The sequence below is a fragment of the Mytilus californianus genome, unplaced genomic scaffold, assembly GCF_021869535.1.
Source record: "Mytilus californianus isolate M0D057914Y unplaced genomic scaffold, xbMytCali1.0.p SCAF_4, whole genome shotgun sequence".
Taxonomy (NCBI): Eukaryota; Metazoa; Mollusca; class Bivalvia; order Mytilida; family Mytilidae; genus Mytilus; species Mytilus californianus.
The window spans coordinates 23,559,742-23,578,060 of NW_026262690.1; the positions used below are offsets into that span (position 1 = coordinate 23,559,742).

Below are 18,319 nucleotides of genomic sequence, written 5' to 3' on the forward strand. Positions count from 1 at the left end.
AAAGTTAAATCATCTGATGTCAGAAATAATTGATAAACTTTCTTGATTCAAGTAGTTTTGGCTGACGAGACAAAAGCTGTGAATATTTCTAATTTCTACATACTTTGTGCCAGGTATTAATATTTGCAAGAAAAATAACACACACCTTGGGACTTCCATGTTTTCAAGTTCTTTGACTGTATCTTATCAGCATTATCTTTATTTTGTTGCTTATAAATCTTTCAACAACAGTAAATATACTAGATAATACTCCAATGAAAGCAGTCATATACTATTCAAAGAAAGTTTTGCAACATTTCCATAGAGATTAATGGTGGTCTAACTTTCAGGGCTCATATCTTAGTAGAAAATTAACAGCATTCCTGTTTTAAAGGATGTTGAATTGTTGAATTGACAAATAAGATAACTAAAAAAATATAATAAAAATTGAGGGGGGATTGCCTTTCCCAATTATTATGCCCCAACTATGGGCATTATGTTTTTTGTTCTGTGCGTCCGTTCCTTCGTCCGTTCGTAGTTCGTCTGTCCATTCGTCTGTCCCACTTCAGGTTAAAGTTTTTGGTCAAGGTAGTTTTTGATGAAGTTGAAGTCCAATCAACTTGAAACTTAGTACACATGTACCCTATGATATGATCTTTCTAATTTTAATGCCAAATTAGAGTTTTGACCCCAATTTCACAGTCCACTGAACATAGAAAATGATAGTGCAAGTGGGGCATCTGTGTACTATGATGGACACATTCTTGTTTTCCTCTCATTTTTTGCAGGGGAAAATTTCAATTTCTGTTCATATGTAATCAATTATGCCATCATATTTACCACTTTGGTAATTTTGTGCTGTGTATGCATTTTTTAGCTAGACCATGTGCAAAATATTTTTAAAAAATGTTCAAATTGTAACGTTCTAAATTTTGACCCCTTCCTTCAAAGTTTGTGAACAGTGTAGCTGTCTGAAATTTCACCAAAATAACTATAGTACTTTAGAAGATTAAGAAAACACAGTCTGAAAGATAAATCAAGGTTTGTTTTACTTTATTTTCAGTCAGAAGTTGTGTTGCTAAATTTTTTTTAAGCATATATATTCTGCAGTTTGGTATTGCGATGAAATACCACCAGTTGCCAATGGTTGCTGTAATGAGGGTAGAGCTTATCAGAGAGAGAAAATTATATCTCCTCTCTGACCAATGAAATTAACCAATTATCAAAGAAGTATAATATTTATGTTTGATTGACATGATTGCTATATTTATGCTTGATATGTAAAATTTATTCAGATTTTTTTTTTTAACTTTATTAAAAATGCTTAAAATGGTTTTGTTGTTTCAAGATGTTACTTATTGCTTTGAGAAAAATTGAAAGGAAAATAGTAGTATGCTAATATGTACATATCTTTTTTTTACTTCATTCTTTTGATGAATTGCTCTTTCAGAGATGATTATTCAATGTAGATTGATAGTAGGTGCCACTGTGTAATGTTTATAGACAAAATCTAAGACATTTCAGATTACTTAAATGAACTTCTTAAGTGAAATAATGGTTTTGATTAGATTTTGATTCTTTATTATTTATATTGTATTGGCTGACAATCAAAATGTTTACAAGTGGTTCTCTTGATTACATAATGTGCATACTAAATTTATAGTTATATTTTTCTCACAAATGCAAGTATTTTCAGTCCCATCCATAATACACTTATGATGATTTTGAAGGTTTACAATGGAGAAATGTACATGTTTCACCTGTGAGGTATCACAGCCCTCCATTGTAGGCAGATTGATATAATGAGCCTTTCAGAAAAAGAATGTTTCTAGTAAGGAAAATTTGAAGTTGGATATTTATGATTGATATACATTTGCTATGGACTTACGATCACCTTTCTGAAAACTGTGATTGTGATTAAGTTGGGGATATCTGTGCTCTTAAGATTTCCTCTGTCTATATAAAAGCAATGAACTATGACAATTTTCTTATGCTAAAGCCAATATTCATATACATTTTGCAGCAAAGTCAATCCTACATACCACAAATTTTAATTCTGATTTCTCTGATATTGGCCATGGTTATACAATTGAATGTTAAGTTGGCAGTAAAAGCCTGCTTCTGCTTCTCCATTATCATATGTAGGCCTGAATTTATAGATTAATTTGATATTGTTAAATATGATTACCCTAAGAAAATAAAAATGCCACAAATTTAAAAAAACAATCAAGATATATCCTACTCAGTTTGAAATACAGACCATTTTTTGCATTTTAAACATTAAAACACAAGAAATTGTTATAAAACAGTTTATAATTTTGTAGAATGTTCTGGCCTGGATCCCAAAAGGAAATTGATTTCCTTACAGTATATTCTATTACAATAATAACGAAGCTATAGATGTAATGATGTCTGCCATCAATTCAACGGTTGACAGTTGGAAACAAATTGCATAATTGCTGTCAATGTTTCTGGGACATTTTACTAGTATTGCATTTAAACAAGTAATAAGAGTTTATTGATTGAAGGGTTGCCACTGTTGTTTTAGCAAGTGTTTGTACAACTGTCTACTCTTTATGTCCCCAGTAAAACTGCAATCTTCAAACCACCAATTGACAGTGGCAACTCTTCAAACACACAATTGTTCATTACAAACCCCCCAAAAATATCCAATTGTTAGCATCTTGGCTCCTCTTAGCCCACATCTGATATGAAGGTAGAATTGCTTGAGATAAAATAAATATTTTAAAACAGTATCAAATAAATTTTATTTTACAGTATACATCATGGAATTTCATACCCAAGAATCTGTTTGAACAGTTTAGAAGATTGGCTAATTTCTATTTCCTTTGTGTAGGATTCATTCAGGTAATTTTATACATATCAGCAGAATACTTAGGGCAATCAGAAAAGACTGATGAAGAAATGACAGAATTCTAATTGCTTTAAATATTCTGTGCAAGAGGATTGAAATCTCTTTCATACTAATGAAACAGTTCAAGCTAGAATGTTTAGACAGTGTTCACTGTAATGTTGAATTCCCAAGGAAATGCACATGAGGTTTATGATTTGCCAAAAATATAGGGTGGACCAGTGGGATAAATAACACTGATAGATAGGTAATGATGATGTTATTTTAATACTTTCCTATTCTGACCTTAAAAAATATCGGTTCCCCTATCCCTCAATTCAGAGAATTTGGGAAATTTTTCCCTGAAAGTCCCATGAATAGTAAAATTAGAAGTATGACAATGGTTGTATCTATTATTGAGGACCAGATCATGATGTCTTTTGATTTTTTAAGTCCTTTGGTTGCTGTTTTATAAATGTACCCAACAACGCCTTTTATTCAAATTCACAAAATTATTTCAGTCCAAGCTCATCATTCTTTTTATTATTTAGTTGGCTATTCATGTCGATAATATTGTCTTTGAAATATGATGTGGTAGAAAAAAAAATAACTAACCATATTTTCTACCTCCTGGTAAAAAAAATTGTATTAGTTTCTACGTTTGTGTTGTACCTTTAATGACCTTGTATTTAAATTGTTTTTTACAGTTGATAATCGACAGTCCAGTTAGTCCAGCCACTAGTATAACACCATTGGTATTTGTAGTAGTGGTTACAGCAATTAAACAGGTATGAAATAGACTTTTAACTAAAAAAAATACTTAAGCTGAATCTGAAAAGTGTAATGCTATCATAAATTACAATTTTGCTAACTAATATCAGACTTTTTTCAGTAGTTGTCTTGTTGTTTGAATGTCTTTATTTTTTTTCAAGGAGATAAATTTTGACGTAATATAACACCTACAGATTCCTTTCTTTTCTGCTTCAGTAAATAATACAAATTTCTAATCTTTGAGAAATTAGTAATTATAAAGGGGGATTGACTGTTGTACAGTATAACCATACTAATTTTGTATAACAAAACACAAATGAATTTATTTTCACTTGTTCATTTCTATAACAGCCAAATGTTTGTCAGCTTTGGCCAGTACATTTATGATGTTTACCCATAAAAATACAGTATGTAAAATATCAGATACATCATACTTTTTTATATCAAAACCTTTCACTCCACACAACTCTAAATTAATATTGGAATTTTGTACATAAACTATACAAGTGAAAATATACCAAAAAGGAACATGACCTTGACTTATTAGACAGTGTAAAACAGTATGTCAAGTAACATAACGATTGACATCAGAATTACTAATTTTTTCTAAGAAATATTTTTCCTGTGATTCATAACTTTAAACTAGGTCAGTTTTTACATGCATATTTGTCTAGAAGCAGAATAGCTATAAATATGGAGCCTTATATTTTTGCACATTTAGGATGCAAAGATAGGAAAAGTAGTAGCCATTAACTACATGTCATGTTTGTGATGTCTTCTACCAAATTCAAGTTTTGCTCCTTACAATTTTTTTTAATGAAAATAAACAAAATGTGAATTAGATATATAGAGAATATCATACGGCTTTTTCAATATCACATCTGTATCAACCCAAGACACCAGTTGAGGGTTGATACAATGTGATATTGAAAAAGCCATATAATATACATATAGATTCTACCACTGCATCGAGTGTGATACGATATTTATCCACTCGAGACAGTTAAATTTTCAAATTTAAAACGCGAGGCTCGCCGAGCGTTTTAAATATTTAAAATTTAACTGTCGAGAGTGGATAAATATCGTATTACACGAGATTTGGTGGTGGAATCTGTTTCTCTAATGATTTTCAAACAATACGCAGGCAAATTTTTTCCTTCTTTTCGAATGATCTGCAAAAAGATGTGTTCTTTCTATGTGACGTCATCAGGCATGGTCGCCTTTTTTCATGCCGTCACAATAGGAAATTCAGAGGAAAGCAAGAAAATTCGACGTCATAATCGGATTTTAACCAATGAAGAACTGAGATCAAACGAACCACACGTTGATTAAATTTTTTTATACAATGGGTGCAGAAAAGGATAAATTGACGAAGAATTAGAGAAACTTTATTATATACCTCCAGAAGATTTTTTTTTCACGTGACATGACGTAATACAGATTAGGAGTTTGATAAAGCCTTTGCAACCGTGACTGATATCGATGACGTGACGTCATACAGGGTAGGGATGTGATGAAGCCTTTGCAACCATGACTGATATTGATAGCATCACATATGGCTGATACAGCACGATTGCCATTGATCATATTACACATACAATCTACTACTACTAAGTAAATAATAAATTTTCTACTTACAGTTTGACTTGATCAAAGGTCTTTTTTTGGTGTGCTCTTTTTCTGAAGAGAATAAATACCGAAAATAAATGGCTATGAACTTCTCTCATATTCTTATTATAAAATAGTATTAACTAGTACCGTATAGTGGGTTATTTTTGCGGGGTGTTTATTTTCGGCTGTTTTGGCGGGCCAGGGGAAATCGCGAAAATAAATTCCGCGAAAATTTATGCCACGTGCGATTCTTTCTAATAGCTTAAGCATTTTGTAAACTATCTATTTTTTTCGAGTTCGACGGATCAATAACGGTTCATGTTAATTTAAACAACATAAATGTCAAAGGCCATTGTTCACTGGCTGTCAGGTCTTAATTAGTTTATTGGTTACATAATGAAATAAATAATAATATAAGAGTGTAAGGTACTCTGTCAGGTATTTTATCCTTATTAATTAGTGTCAAATTATATAAGAGTTGCAAGTCACTCATGATAATTTTATAATCTCATTAGTACATTAAAGGTCCGGTCAATTTCGTAACTAATCAACCGTAACATTTACAAGATGTTTGTACACCTGTGACAAATAACTATGTAGCAGTATTCTATTCTATATTAATTTATCAAAATATAATCAATAAATAAGACATCATGCAGGTAAAACAATCATTTAACAATAACAATGGACCCTTGTTTGTCAAGTTTTACAACTTTTTAACTGCAACCATTTCAGTATCCACCAAAATATTTAATTGGGATTAATCCGCCAAAATAAAAACTGCCAAAATTTTTCTTATACTTTGTTGCCTTTAAATCGCGAAATTTTACACCCGCGAAAATAACCCGCTTTACGGTATGTGTTAAAAGACATTGCCAATTAAACGTTAATGATGAATATAACTTTCTATGAGAGGTCATTAATATTTCTGTTAAATTTATTCAACTTTTTTTTTTATACTTGAGTGTTTTAAAGCTTGAAATATTGTATTATAGGTAATTGTCAATTGTTGACCTTAGGATGTTTGATTTTTGTTATTAGGTTGCTCTCTCATTGTATCCAACATCTTTTATTGAAACAAATCGTTTCACAATACTAATGCATTACAAAATATACTGATCAATGAAATGTAGGAAAATGATTTGTTACATGTGAACAATAACAGACTTATAAAATTGTATTTTTTGTAGGGTTATGAGGATTGGCTCAGACATAAAGCTGACAATGAGGTTAATAACAGAGAGGCATATGTTGTCAGGGATGGCAAGGTGGCACAAGTTAAATCTATGGACATAACGGTAATCAAAGTCATTCAATTAATAGAAAAGGATATGTTTTGTTTGCACATATGTAAACCTGTGTTTGCCCTTTTTATAAAACATAGATTTCTATGAGATTTGTTGTTTGAAATACCTCGTTTTAAATATTACTAAGCTTTAACAGGATTGTGTCTTTATGATTAACTTGTTCCTCAGACAATGTCAGAAGAGAATTGTTCCACACAATAACATTTGTGACAGAAGGAGTTTAGGTTTGCACTTGTTAACCATGACTTCCTACCATTCTCAGAAATAACAAGTCCTATATTCTTGATTTATGGCATCAAGCTTCTTCTGGTTATGCCATACCATGTGACACATTTTCAGTTCCTACGTCCTGTTTTCTAAAAATATATCTTGAGGAGGATATGATCAGTGAGTAATGGCTCACCATACATCGTACTGAATTTGAAAACTTGTGTCTTTAAAATGTGCATATTTGAAATTTTCATCACATTTTTCTCAGCCACTACAAATTCTTAATGGTCAGTAATCTTCCTGAATATGCATGAAATATTTGCCACTGGATGTTAAGCAACCAACAATCATTAATGGTCAGTTTAATTAGTGACCAATAGCCTGTTATGTTTGTTTCATAATATGAAATTCTGTTCAATGGACTTTCTAACTGTGTTTTAATTTGTGATGGCTTGTACGTGTAATATAAATAAAACAAAATTAGTCTGACTTTTATGATTTTATCATTAGGAAATAACCTTAATTTTATCTGATTTTATAGTCTTCCTTGTAATTTCAAAGTGTAAACAATATGTAAATTAGGGGATTATTTAATATACACTTCATTAAATATTTGCATACTTATTAAAGATTGGTAATTTTTAGTTTAGTATGATATTGTGACATGTCATGATGTGCATTTTATTTTTGTGAGACCATAAAAGTTCATCACCTATATAATTGTCAGATCAACCTTTTTAACAAATCACCTGGTTATTAATCTACCTGTAATCTACCTGTGTGGGTTTTACTTATCATATCTGTTATCTTGATACAATTTAAAAGGTACAAATGTCATGTACATATAATTTCTCTGTCTTACATATTTATTGAGAGGTGGATCTAGGGGATGTCCCTGAGTGCACTTGACACCCCCTGAGGTTGACAAAAATGGTGCACCATCTAGAGTATAATTACTAATTTGTCTATCACTTATAATATACTTATCAATTAATTTACCTGAAGGCAAAACACATGTACCTTGAAATGTTTTTTATACAATGAATTTGTAATCACCAAACGTTAATTGCAAATTCAGTTTCTTTGAGGCGGAGGTGGGAAAATGAAAACAATTTTTTGCGTTTTCCTTCTTCAGTATTATCTATTCATATTTGAATTGTTTAAATGTTATTCTGAATGATTTGTCAATCGTTCTGATAATAAGCAACATCCTAAATCCTGTACCCCAGGCCCTGTTCTCAGATTTTTATGCCCCCACAACTGAAAGTTGGGGGGCATATTGTTTTACCCCTGTCTGTCCGTCCTTCCGTCTGTCCGTCCGTCCGTCTGTCTGTCCCATTATGGGTATATAGCTATTCCAGATAACTCCTCCTACAGTTTGAATGCTAGGAAGTTTTCACTTTTCTGGCTGTTTGTACATATATTGAAGGTGTGCATGTGGTCAGGGTTTTGATTTTTATTAATATTTGCTCTTTTGGGAGATAGTTGAACTTTGTCGTTTTTGGAGTATATACTTGCATAAGAGGTGCATAGCGTTTCCAGATAACTCCTCCTACAGTGAACCATAGACCTGTGTGCTCCCATGCTCAACTTTGTGTATTTTAAAATAACACTTTGCATCTGCGGGGGCATCATTTGTGTCTCCCAGACACAATAATATCTCAAAGAAAGTCCTACATTGATTTTGTTATAAAACAGTTACTTCAGAGTGGAGTGCGGGGGCATCACTTTGTCTAGTTTCTGTGTGTTATATAAAAATCTGAGACAAGTGTCTGTGTCCTATACCCCACCCTTTTTAAATTTCCCAGTCAAATTTTGACCTAATTTTTTTTGCATGCTTTTAATTTTTTCCCCTTTTCTTTAGGAAAACACAAATCAGCCCAAACCTAACTACAAACAAACTTTAATGGGCCTAGCATGTCATGGCTTGAAAACCTAAAACTGATCTTGATTATTATAACTTTGACTTGTTTATACAAATGGGCTTTTTGTAAGTAAAATTGTGGTGGTAATTCTAGCAAAATGCAAAAGAGACATTGCCAAAGTCAGCACTGAAAGCATGAAGAAATGCAACAAGTTTGATTATCAAAACAGCTTTGTCATTCAAAATATTGTCTAATATAAACCCTGCAGGAAGACATGTCAAGCTACCTGGTCAACCAACCGGTCAACCTACCCGGACACATTCTTTTGACTCTGAGCTATTTAGTCTTTGCTCTTACTCTATATGCTGTGTTCTGAGTGGAGAAGCAGCAAATACCAATTTTCAAGTCTTTGCTTTGACCCACAGGGGTTCGAACCTTTAACCTCCTGCACTCGAGACAGCACGCTACCACAAAACTACCCAGGCTATCAAAGAAAAATGAAATTTGAATGAAATTTGTAAACCATGTGTTACCATTTCTTTTGTTACTACCTTAATAATAAAAGAAAATAAAAAATAAACATTTTGAAAGTTTGTTCTGGTGACACCCCCTGAAAAATTGCCAGATCTTCCCCTAGGCCTGTTATTAGCTCCTCTGTCAAATCTATTATTATTAATAACTTGGAGTAGGTCAATGTCTTAAGTTAACTGATGTGGAAAATGATAAGATAAACCTCTCACCCTAATGAATCTACCTCTGCAGTTCACTATGAAAAAGAAGAAGCCTCAAACATAATAGTATGTAAAGAGAAAAATGAAGTGTGTAGAGAGACCCTGTCTTGTATTTACTTGTATCAATCATTTTGATGACTGAAAAATAAAAATGAGAAACAAATATGTAAAAATCTAAATGATTACTGTATAACATAGTTAACAACTACATTTCACAAACCATGATGCACAAACCAGCCAGGCAAAACACTTAGATAAAATTATTTTGTTTTGAAAGAGATTGTGAGATTACTGGAAGGTAGATGTGTACATGAACTTATAGTCTATAGACTTACTGTTTCCACTATTCATATTCATAAGTTGGTCGTGTGTCCTGCTATTATCCCATTACTTTGTGTTGTAGGACAGTTTTGAGTACCAGTTGATATAGCCTTTAGCAGTATGAATATAAAAATTCTAAGAAAACCTTGAAAAAAATTTACCTGCACTTTCAAATGAATATGCTTTGCAGATTTCACTTCAATACTTAGTTGGTCTTCATATGTATAAGTTTTGAGCCAATTTTTGCAATTTGCAACTTTTCAAATTATAACTATTTCACAAATGTCCCACTTAAGAGGAAGTTATAAATCATTACATTATTTTTTTATTATCCTATAAAAGGATTTTACTGTGGCTTGACTTTAACCTTTTGTTGTTGTTGAATAGCTGGGAAATTTAGAATTTATTTGAATAAAACCAGATAATAGTTTTAATTTGAATATGAATAAAAGGAAATGTGAGATATACATTAAAGAGATTGTCACCCAATCAAAATTAAACAGAAGACATTATTAATTTTAATTGCATGTATCTATACTTATATCATATCAATTAATTTTTTTCAAATAATGGGGAAACACATTTGTAGTTAGTTCCTTTTAAGTCGTTGCAAACAAACTGTTTTTAATACATTCCCTATTTAAGAAGTTAAATAGTAGTAAAAATAGTAAATATGCAAATATTTATTTCTTATAATAGCATGTTCAATTATTTATATATTATACTTAGTGTTTTCTTTACTTATTTTCCCATAATCCAGAGCCATAAACAGTTAGGACACATCTGTTTTATGATCAATATATATATATTGAGAGTCATGAAGGGTCATAGTTGTTACTGATGAAATACATTGTATTGGTTATTGGTTGTCTGTAGTGAGATACTATATATGCCCTTTCTGTTTAATTGCTATATATTTAGTTCTTTTTCCACAGTGACTGTTGTTTGTTTAACAATTGAGACACATTTTTACTTATTATGGAGATACACTGAATTATTTTTAAAATTTGGACTCATCTATTAAATAAAATACTGAATTACTTTGATATTTTGTATCTTCCTCTGTGTTCACTCATTAGGCTTTCATCAAAAGTACTGGAACCCTTTAATTGTCAAATACAGATGTTTTCGTGTAGGTTGAATTTTCTTTTATGATTCAGATACTGGATTTAGTAGAGTTAATAGAGTAAAATTGTCAATGGCAAGAACCTACCTGAACCCTTATATCTTTTTAAAGATACTTATCATTAATTCAACCTTAATGAACCTTAATGTAAAAGTTTAACAATGTTAGAATATAAGAATGAGCTTAAGGAGTAAGGACGCCCAAGTTTTTTCTCCAATCTAAAGTTGTCCAAAATAGATGGGGGTTGCTTATCATTTGTTAACCCTTTAAATCCGTAATAGATCACCTGTTGCAATAATCTATTTCAGCACAAATCACCTGTTAATGTAGATTGCACTAAACAGGTGTAAATAGTTGCCAAGTACTGAAAAAATCTGAATTGATCATCAAACATGATGTTTATCTAAAATTGTTTGTTTTATCATTCTTCATGATAGACATCAAGTGTATTGGGTAATCAAGAGAATATGTATACCTGTAATATAGCAATGATAAGAAAGTTAAATATCCTAGAGGAATGCTTTATTTAATTAATTGATTTCATCATAGATCTATGGGTGTTACATCTATGATTTGATTAATATATGATTGAGACAATTGCAAGTAAATGACAAGATCAACTGTCAAGAAAGGCCCATTATTGCATATAAAAATAACAAATTTAGGATATATAGTAGTGATTAATTGGTTGGGTCTTGAAATTACTCTTTTAAAAGTATTATTATATAATAGCTTTATTATAATTTCAAACCGTAATTTTTTTCACTTTTTTATTTTAGAGATATAGTCACCATTTAGTGACACAGTATTGTCTGTTTTTATTTTGATTGTTCACTTGGTATCTTCTTTATCTTTTTAGTTAATCCTTTTTTTTTAAATACAATCTAATCTATAAAGAATTAAGACAGAAGATAGTTTTCCATTTTTTTTTCAGAACATGTTCTGTGCTGACTAGGAAACTAATAATATTATAGGCCATACTGTCTGTAGTGTCCATTGTAGTCAAGTAGTACAAGTGGTTTTTTTTGTAACTTGTATGTTATTTTGAAAATTGATGGGTAAAGGTAACTGGTCACTGATAATAACTGGACCTCAACCAGTAACTGTAATAAGTTGAATTAGGTACCTGTAGTTGAACAACACATATCACATTATAATCTGATACCTATCATTGTTGAGTAACTTCTACAATGTTTTGGATATTTCCTTTGTTATTTACAGTGTTCAAAGGGAAGTAATTGAGATCATATTATATTTCTTTTTAAGGTTGGTGATATAGTAAAAGTCAAGTTGAACCACAGCTTTCCATGTGATCTGGTATTGTTATCATCACATGATACAGAAGGAAAATGCTATGTTACGACAGCAAATCTTGATGGAGAAACCAATCTAAAGGTAAAAAGACAATTCTGGACCTAACTTGATATTACCAATCAATTTTGTTATGATGTCTGTAAAAATGTACACCACAATGAACCCTTTTCCTTTAAGACATCCTCAAAAAACTCCTTATCAAGTAAATCAAAAACTTTACCAAAAAAAATAGTATAGTTTTACACGCAAATATTCAAGGGTTGTTAATTATTTGCCCACACAATATTTTCTGAGTATGTCTACTTTTCAAATCATAGGCCTGTTTATATGTATTCTGAAGGTTGTCAGTTTACTTTGGTTTTATGCAAATTATGATTCGAGCAAACTATAAAACCGTTGTGATTATTTAATTTAAATGTTAAGGCCAAAGCATAAAATGAATGAAAAGAGAATTGTTCCTCTGCAACCACAATGTATTTGAAGATAAATCTTAACACTCTGAAAGTGAACATTAAATTCTAACATTTCTTACAGCCAATTTCATTGAGTGTGTAGGGAAAGGTAGAATCCTTGGTTAGTTTGCTTGTTAGCTGAACTGTGAAGTCATTATTAGGATAGGTAAACTATCCTCCTTTAAGAATAGACTAGTCCGACAGATAACCAATCTATCTGTCTGTAAGACTAGACTACTTCGTAAGGAGGGTAGTATACCTTACCTAATAATGACTTCACAGTTCAGCTAACAAGCAAGCTAACCAAAGATTCTACCTCTCCCTACACACTCAATGAAATTGGCTGTAAAAGATGTATAAATTTTATAGGTGTTAGTAGTGGGTCTTAAATTATCTTTGGAAATATGAACTATTGTTTATATATTTAAAATTTTAATATTGTTTATATTTTCTATTTAGACCCATTACAGTATACCAGATACCAAACATTACCAGACTGATGGAGATTTTGGTTCTTTGCATGCTATGATAGAATGTCAACAGCCCATTCCAGATCTCTACAAGTTTGTAGGCAGAATGACTGTAGATAAAAATGGTGAAAATGCAATGAAATCTCTTGGACCAGAAAATGTGTTACTCAGGGGAGCCAGACTTAAAAATACACCTTATGTTTATGGTGAGAATATTAATTTGTAAAGTATTTTATGACTGAAATAGCTGTATTATGTAATACATCATTACGTTTTAACGTTTTTTTTATCAACATGATTCAAATCACTAGCAATGGAAATAAACCAGAACACATTTGTCATTATGAAACAAAAATAAAAAAAATTGTTTAGATCAAAGAAGCCTATGAAGCAGTTATGGGAAAAAAGTAGTTCATCTACAACCAACTTAAAAAGGTGGGAATGCTTAAAACATTTGTCAGTGACATTAACAAGAACAGAGGACATTTATACTGATTATTAATTCCTGTAAAAATGGGGCAAAAGATACCAGAGGGACATCCAAACTCACAAATCGAAAATAAACTGACAACGCCATGGCTAAAAAAGAAAAAGACAAACAGACAATCAAAAGTACACAAAACACAACATAGAAAACTAAAGACTAAGCAACACGAACCAAATATATACAATCTAAATGTTGTGTTCTACAGAAAAAAGGAAAAAGAATATATATTCAAGAGTTTTATTTGCAGGTTGTGCAGTGTATACAGGTTCACAGACAAAGATGGCCTTAAACTCCAAAGCTAAATCTACCAAATTCTCTAGAGTTGAAAGGTAAAGAAGAATAAGGGGGTAAAAAAAAACAGTGTTTGAGTATTTTACTGTGACATGGAACTGATATTTTTAAATCATACCGTTCACCTCATAAATAGATGTGAAAATTGCATGGGAGACAAGCTTGTACATGCCAGATGAGGTCACATGCTACATTAAATAGATATAAGAAGATGTGGTATGAGTGCCAATGAGACAACTCTCCATCCAAGTCACAATTTGTAAAAGAAAACCATTATAGGTTAAAGTACGGACTTCAACAAGGAGCCTTGGCTCACACCGAACAGCAAGCTATAAAGGGCCCCCAAAAAAACTAATAAAAAGCTAATTTGACCACTTTCTGGGGCTTTTAACAAAAACTATAAGAACTAGCTTTGCCTTAAAAATCCAATATGTTATTCTCATTGATTTTTATAGTACGAGGTTAAAGGTCAAGGTTAAGTCAGTGGTTACAGGTGCAAATATAATACATAATAAATATCTTATTGGATCTACTTTTAGTCAAGGTCACAACATAGAAGATTTCTGCAATGTAATAGCTAGTTTAGTGATAAGAAATTATCATCACTATTTGTTATTTTTGGAATAAAATTACCTTAAATTATATCATTGTTGAATCTGATCAGGTGAAATAAATTTAAAAAAATTATAAAAATGAAATTGATTTGTATCAATATCAAGACTTGCTACGATACTAGAAAACACTCATTCAAATGATGAGAATTTTGCACTCTATTAAGCCTTTATCTAAATATTGTTTTCTTGCTGTTGCAGGGGACTCAACACATTTCTATTAGCTTTTATTGTGATGTTACTAACCGAAGCTTTAATATCAACAATTTTAAAATATTGGTTTGTCAGACAAGACTTCATGCAGAACTCATGGTACCTCCCTACTATACAGAATGAGAAAAAATTAACAGTAAGTATATTGAATACTGAACTCCTACAACTAACTACGGAATTTGACACTACAATATTATGTATTGAATACTGAACTCCTACAACTAACTAGGGAATCTGACACTACAATATTATGTTTTGAATACTGAACTCCTACAATTAACTAGGGAATCTGACACTACAATATTATGTATTGAATACTGAACTCCTACAATTAACTAGGGAATCTGACACTACAATATTATGTATTGAATACTGAACTCCTACAACTAACTGGGAAATCTGACACTACAATATTATGTATTGAATACTGAACTCCTACAACTAACTAGGGAATCTGACACTGCAATATTATGTATTGAATACTGAACTCCTACAATTAACTAGGGAATCTGACACTACAATATTATGTATTGAATACTGAACTCCTACAACTAACTAGGGAATCTGACACTGCAATATTATGTATTGAATACTGAACTCCTACACCTAACTAGGAAATCTAACACTACAATATTATGTATTGAATACTGAACTCCTACAACTAACTAGGGAATCTGACACTGCAATATTATGTATTGAATACTGAACTCCTACAATTAACTAGGGAATCTGACACTACAATATTATGTATTGAATACTGAACTCCTACACCTAACTAGGGAATCTGACACTGCAATATTATGTATTGAATACTGAACTCCTACAACTAACTAGGAAATCTGACACTACAATATTATGTATTGAATACTGAACTCCTACACCTAACTAGGGAATCTAACACTACAATATTATGTATTGAATACTGAATTCCTACAACTAACTAGGGAATCTGACACTGCAATATTATGTACTGAATACTGAACTCCTACAATTAACTAGGGAATCTGACACTACAATATTATGTATTGAATACTGAACTCCTACACCTAACTAGGGAATCTGACACTACAATATTATGTATTGAATACTGAACTCCTACACCTAACTAGGGAATCTGACACTGCAATATTATGTATTGAATACTGAACTCCTACACCTAACTAGGGAATCTGACACTGCAATATTATGTATTGAATACTGAACTCCTACAACTAACTAGGGAATCTTACACTACAATATTATGTATTGAATACTGAACACCTACACCTAACTAGGGAATCTGACACTGCAATATTATGTATTGAATACTGAACTCCTACAACTAACTAGGGAATCTTACACTACAATATTATGTATTGAATACTGAACACCTACACCTAACTAGGGAATCTGACACTGCAATATTATGTATTGAATACTGAACTCCTACAACTAACTAGGGAATCTTACACTACAATATTATGTATTGAATACTGAACACCTACACCTAACTAGGGAATCTGACACTGCAATATTATGTATTGAATACTGAACTCCTACAACTAACTAGGGAATCTGACACTGCAATATTATGTAATTTTTGGACTTGAAGAACAGTAATTAAACAGGAATTATAATATAAATGAAGTTTGTTCTTTTGGACATAAAGAATATTAAAGACACTCTATCAATAATACGAAAACCCTTTAATTTTCACTTTGTCCATCAGTCTGTCAATAATTGTTATAAATACAATACACCAAAACTGATAGTAGGACACAGATAAAAAAAATTAGTGTTGTTGTGCATAATATGTGAATAAGTTCTATAAAGACCAGTTCTATTTTGATTTTAAGATTTGTTGTTCTACATTTATGGAACATAAATAGTTCATAACTCAGCAAGTACAAGCATGTCCCATCATAAATAAAGTTCGTTTAATCAAATATTTACAATATTTTCACATAATCTTTGGCTTGACAAATTTTTTTGTTGCAGAGTTTTGGGGTTTTTAGCCATCAAATTTAATTATTTGAGAAAGTCTTACAATAACTCAAGTTGCTCAAGAAGTCTTTTGGTTATTTCTGTCATCCAGTTATTCTCCCATTCAACTTTTTCCATATCTATTATTTATATTAAACTCATCCTAAAATGAATTTGTGTATGTAAATATACTTATTTTTTGTCGGACTGGTAAAGAAAATGATATTTACTATGAGAGAATTCAAATTAATTATTGGTGGAATTCTTAAAAAAAACAAGTCTTAGCCATTTTAATTGATTAATAGAAACTTTTATTTTATTTTGTACTTCGAAAATAAACAAATCATTTACATTCCCCCTGAACAGGAAAAAAATGAAACATAGTTTAATCAAAATTTTCCATCAAAGTGATAATGGAAAAAAACACTGATAAATAAAATTAAACCTATAATAAATGAAAACTTGGTTAAATTAACTTGTAGAATAATACATATGGGATAGGCTATTTAAACTTAACCTCCATTAAATCAAACATATTTCTAATGAGAACAATTTCCTAGCTCCTTTTAGGATTTCAGTTTCATTGTTTATTTCAGGTAAAATCAGCATTAGAAGATTTCCTGGCTTTTATGGTGCTATATAACTATATCATACCTATCTCATTATATGTTACTGTAGGTAAGTTCTCTGTATTATATAATACTTACACCATTGGAAAGTGGATAGTAACTTTTCTGTATCATTCTTTTATCAATGTATGTCTTGTATGTAATCTCATTTAATAGCAAAATGCATATTTTTCTTCAATTTGTAAATTTAAAAGCAAAGTCCTTAACAAATTCCAAAACCAATAATTTTTTCTACAAATCACAGCTGGTTTTCCCTTTAGAATTGTTTCACATTTTAGTATGTCAAAGCATTTTATAAAATACTAAACAGTATAGTGTTTGCTCATTGTTGAAGTCTGTATAGTGCTCTTTAAAAATTTACATCCTCATCCATTGGTCTTTGTTGGATATTAGTCTCATTGGCAATCATACAGAATTTCCTTGTCTTCATAAAGATTATAGGATGAGATATATATAGATTCTACTACTGCATCAAGTGTGATACTATATTTATCTACTTGAGACAGTTAAATTATATATCTTAAAATGCCAGGCTCGATGAGTGTTTTAAATATTTAGAATTTAACTGTCGAGAGTGGATAAATATTGTATTGCATGAGATTTGGTGGTGGCATCTGTTTCTCTGATAATTTTAGATGATTAACAGACAATCTAAATCCTTCTTTTTGAATGATCTGTAAAAAGATGTGTTCTTTTTATGTGATGTTATCAGGCATGGTCGCCTTTTTTCATGACGTCACAATAGGAAATAAAGTAGTGGGCTTGTCTCTGTTTTTATCTGTAACACACCAAGACCAATCACCACCAAACTTAAATACTGTTGATTCATTATATATATAATTATTAATTGTGGGTTACCAATTTTCCTGGATTTCGTTCAATGAAGTACAAATTTACTATAGGTTACAGAGTATCTTTATGTTTATGTATTTTTTAATTGTTTTTGTCTGCAGAGGTACAGAAGTTTGTAGGCTCCATGTTTATAGGATGGGACCTTGAGATGTATGATACTGAGAATGACCAGCCTGCTAAAGCTAATACTTCTGATCTAAATGAAGAACTTGGCCAGGTTAGAATTACTTCACATTAAGGATGTACACCTCTGAGGAGCCAAAATT

General features: G+C 31.1%; 1 protein-coding gene across 16 annotated transcripts in view; it reads left to right on the forward strand.

The window, feature by feature from the left end:
* Positions 1-18,319, forward strand: part of LOC127737740 (phospholipid-transporting ATPase IF-like) — a 74,530-nt gene that overhangs the window by 12,859 nt on the left and 43,352 nt on the right. For all 16 annotated transcript variants that reach the window (XR_007999793.1, XR_007999794.1, XR_007999795.1 and 13 more), the window contains exons 3-11: positions 2,758-2,847; positions 3,538-3,618; positions 6,403-6,510; positions 12,039-12,167; positions 12,998-13,214; positions 13,743-13,824; positions 14,599-14,746; positions 17,169-17,250; positions 18,155-18,270. Coding sequence is in view for 12 of the 16 variants with exons in the window: in XM_052248609.1 (XP_052104569.1) it covers positions 2,758-2,847; positions 3,538-3,618; positions 6,403-6,510; positions 12,039-12,167; positions 12,998-13,214; positions 13,743-13,824; positions 14,599-14,746; positions 17,169-17,250; positions 18,155-18,270 (1,053 nt within the window). In the remaining 4 variants the exon portion in view is untranslated. The remainder of the gene's footprint in view (positions 1-2,757; positions 2,848-3,537; positions 3,619-6,402; positions 6,511-12,038; positions 12,168-12,997; positions 13,215-13,742; positions 13,825-14,598; positions 14,747-17,168; positions 17,251-18,154; positions 18,271-18,319) is intronic.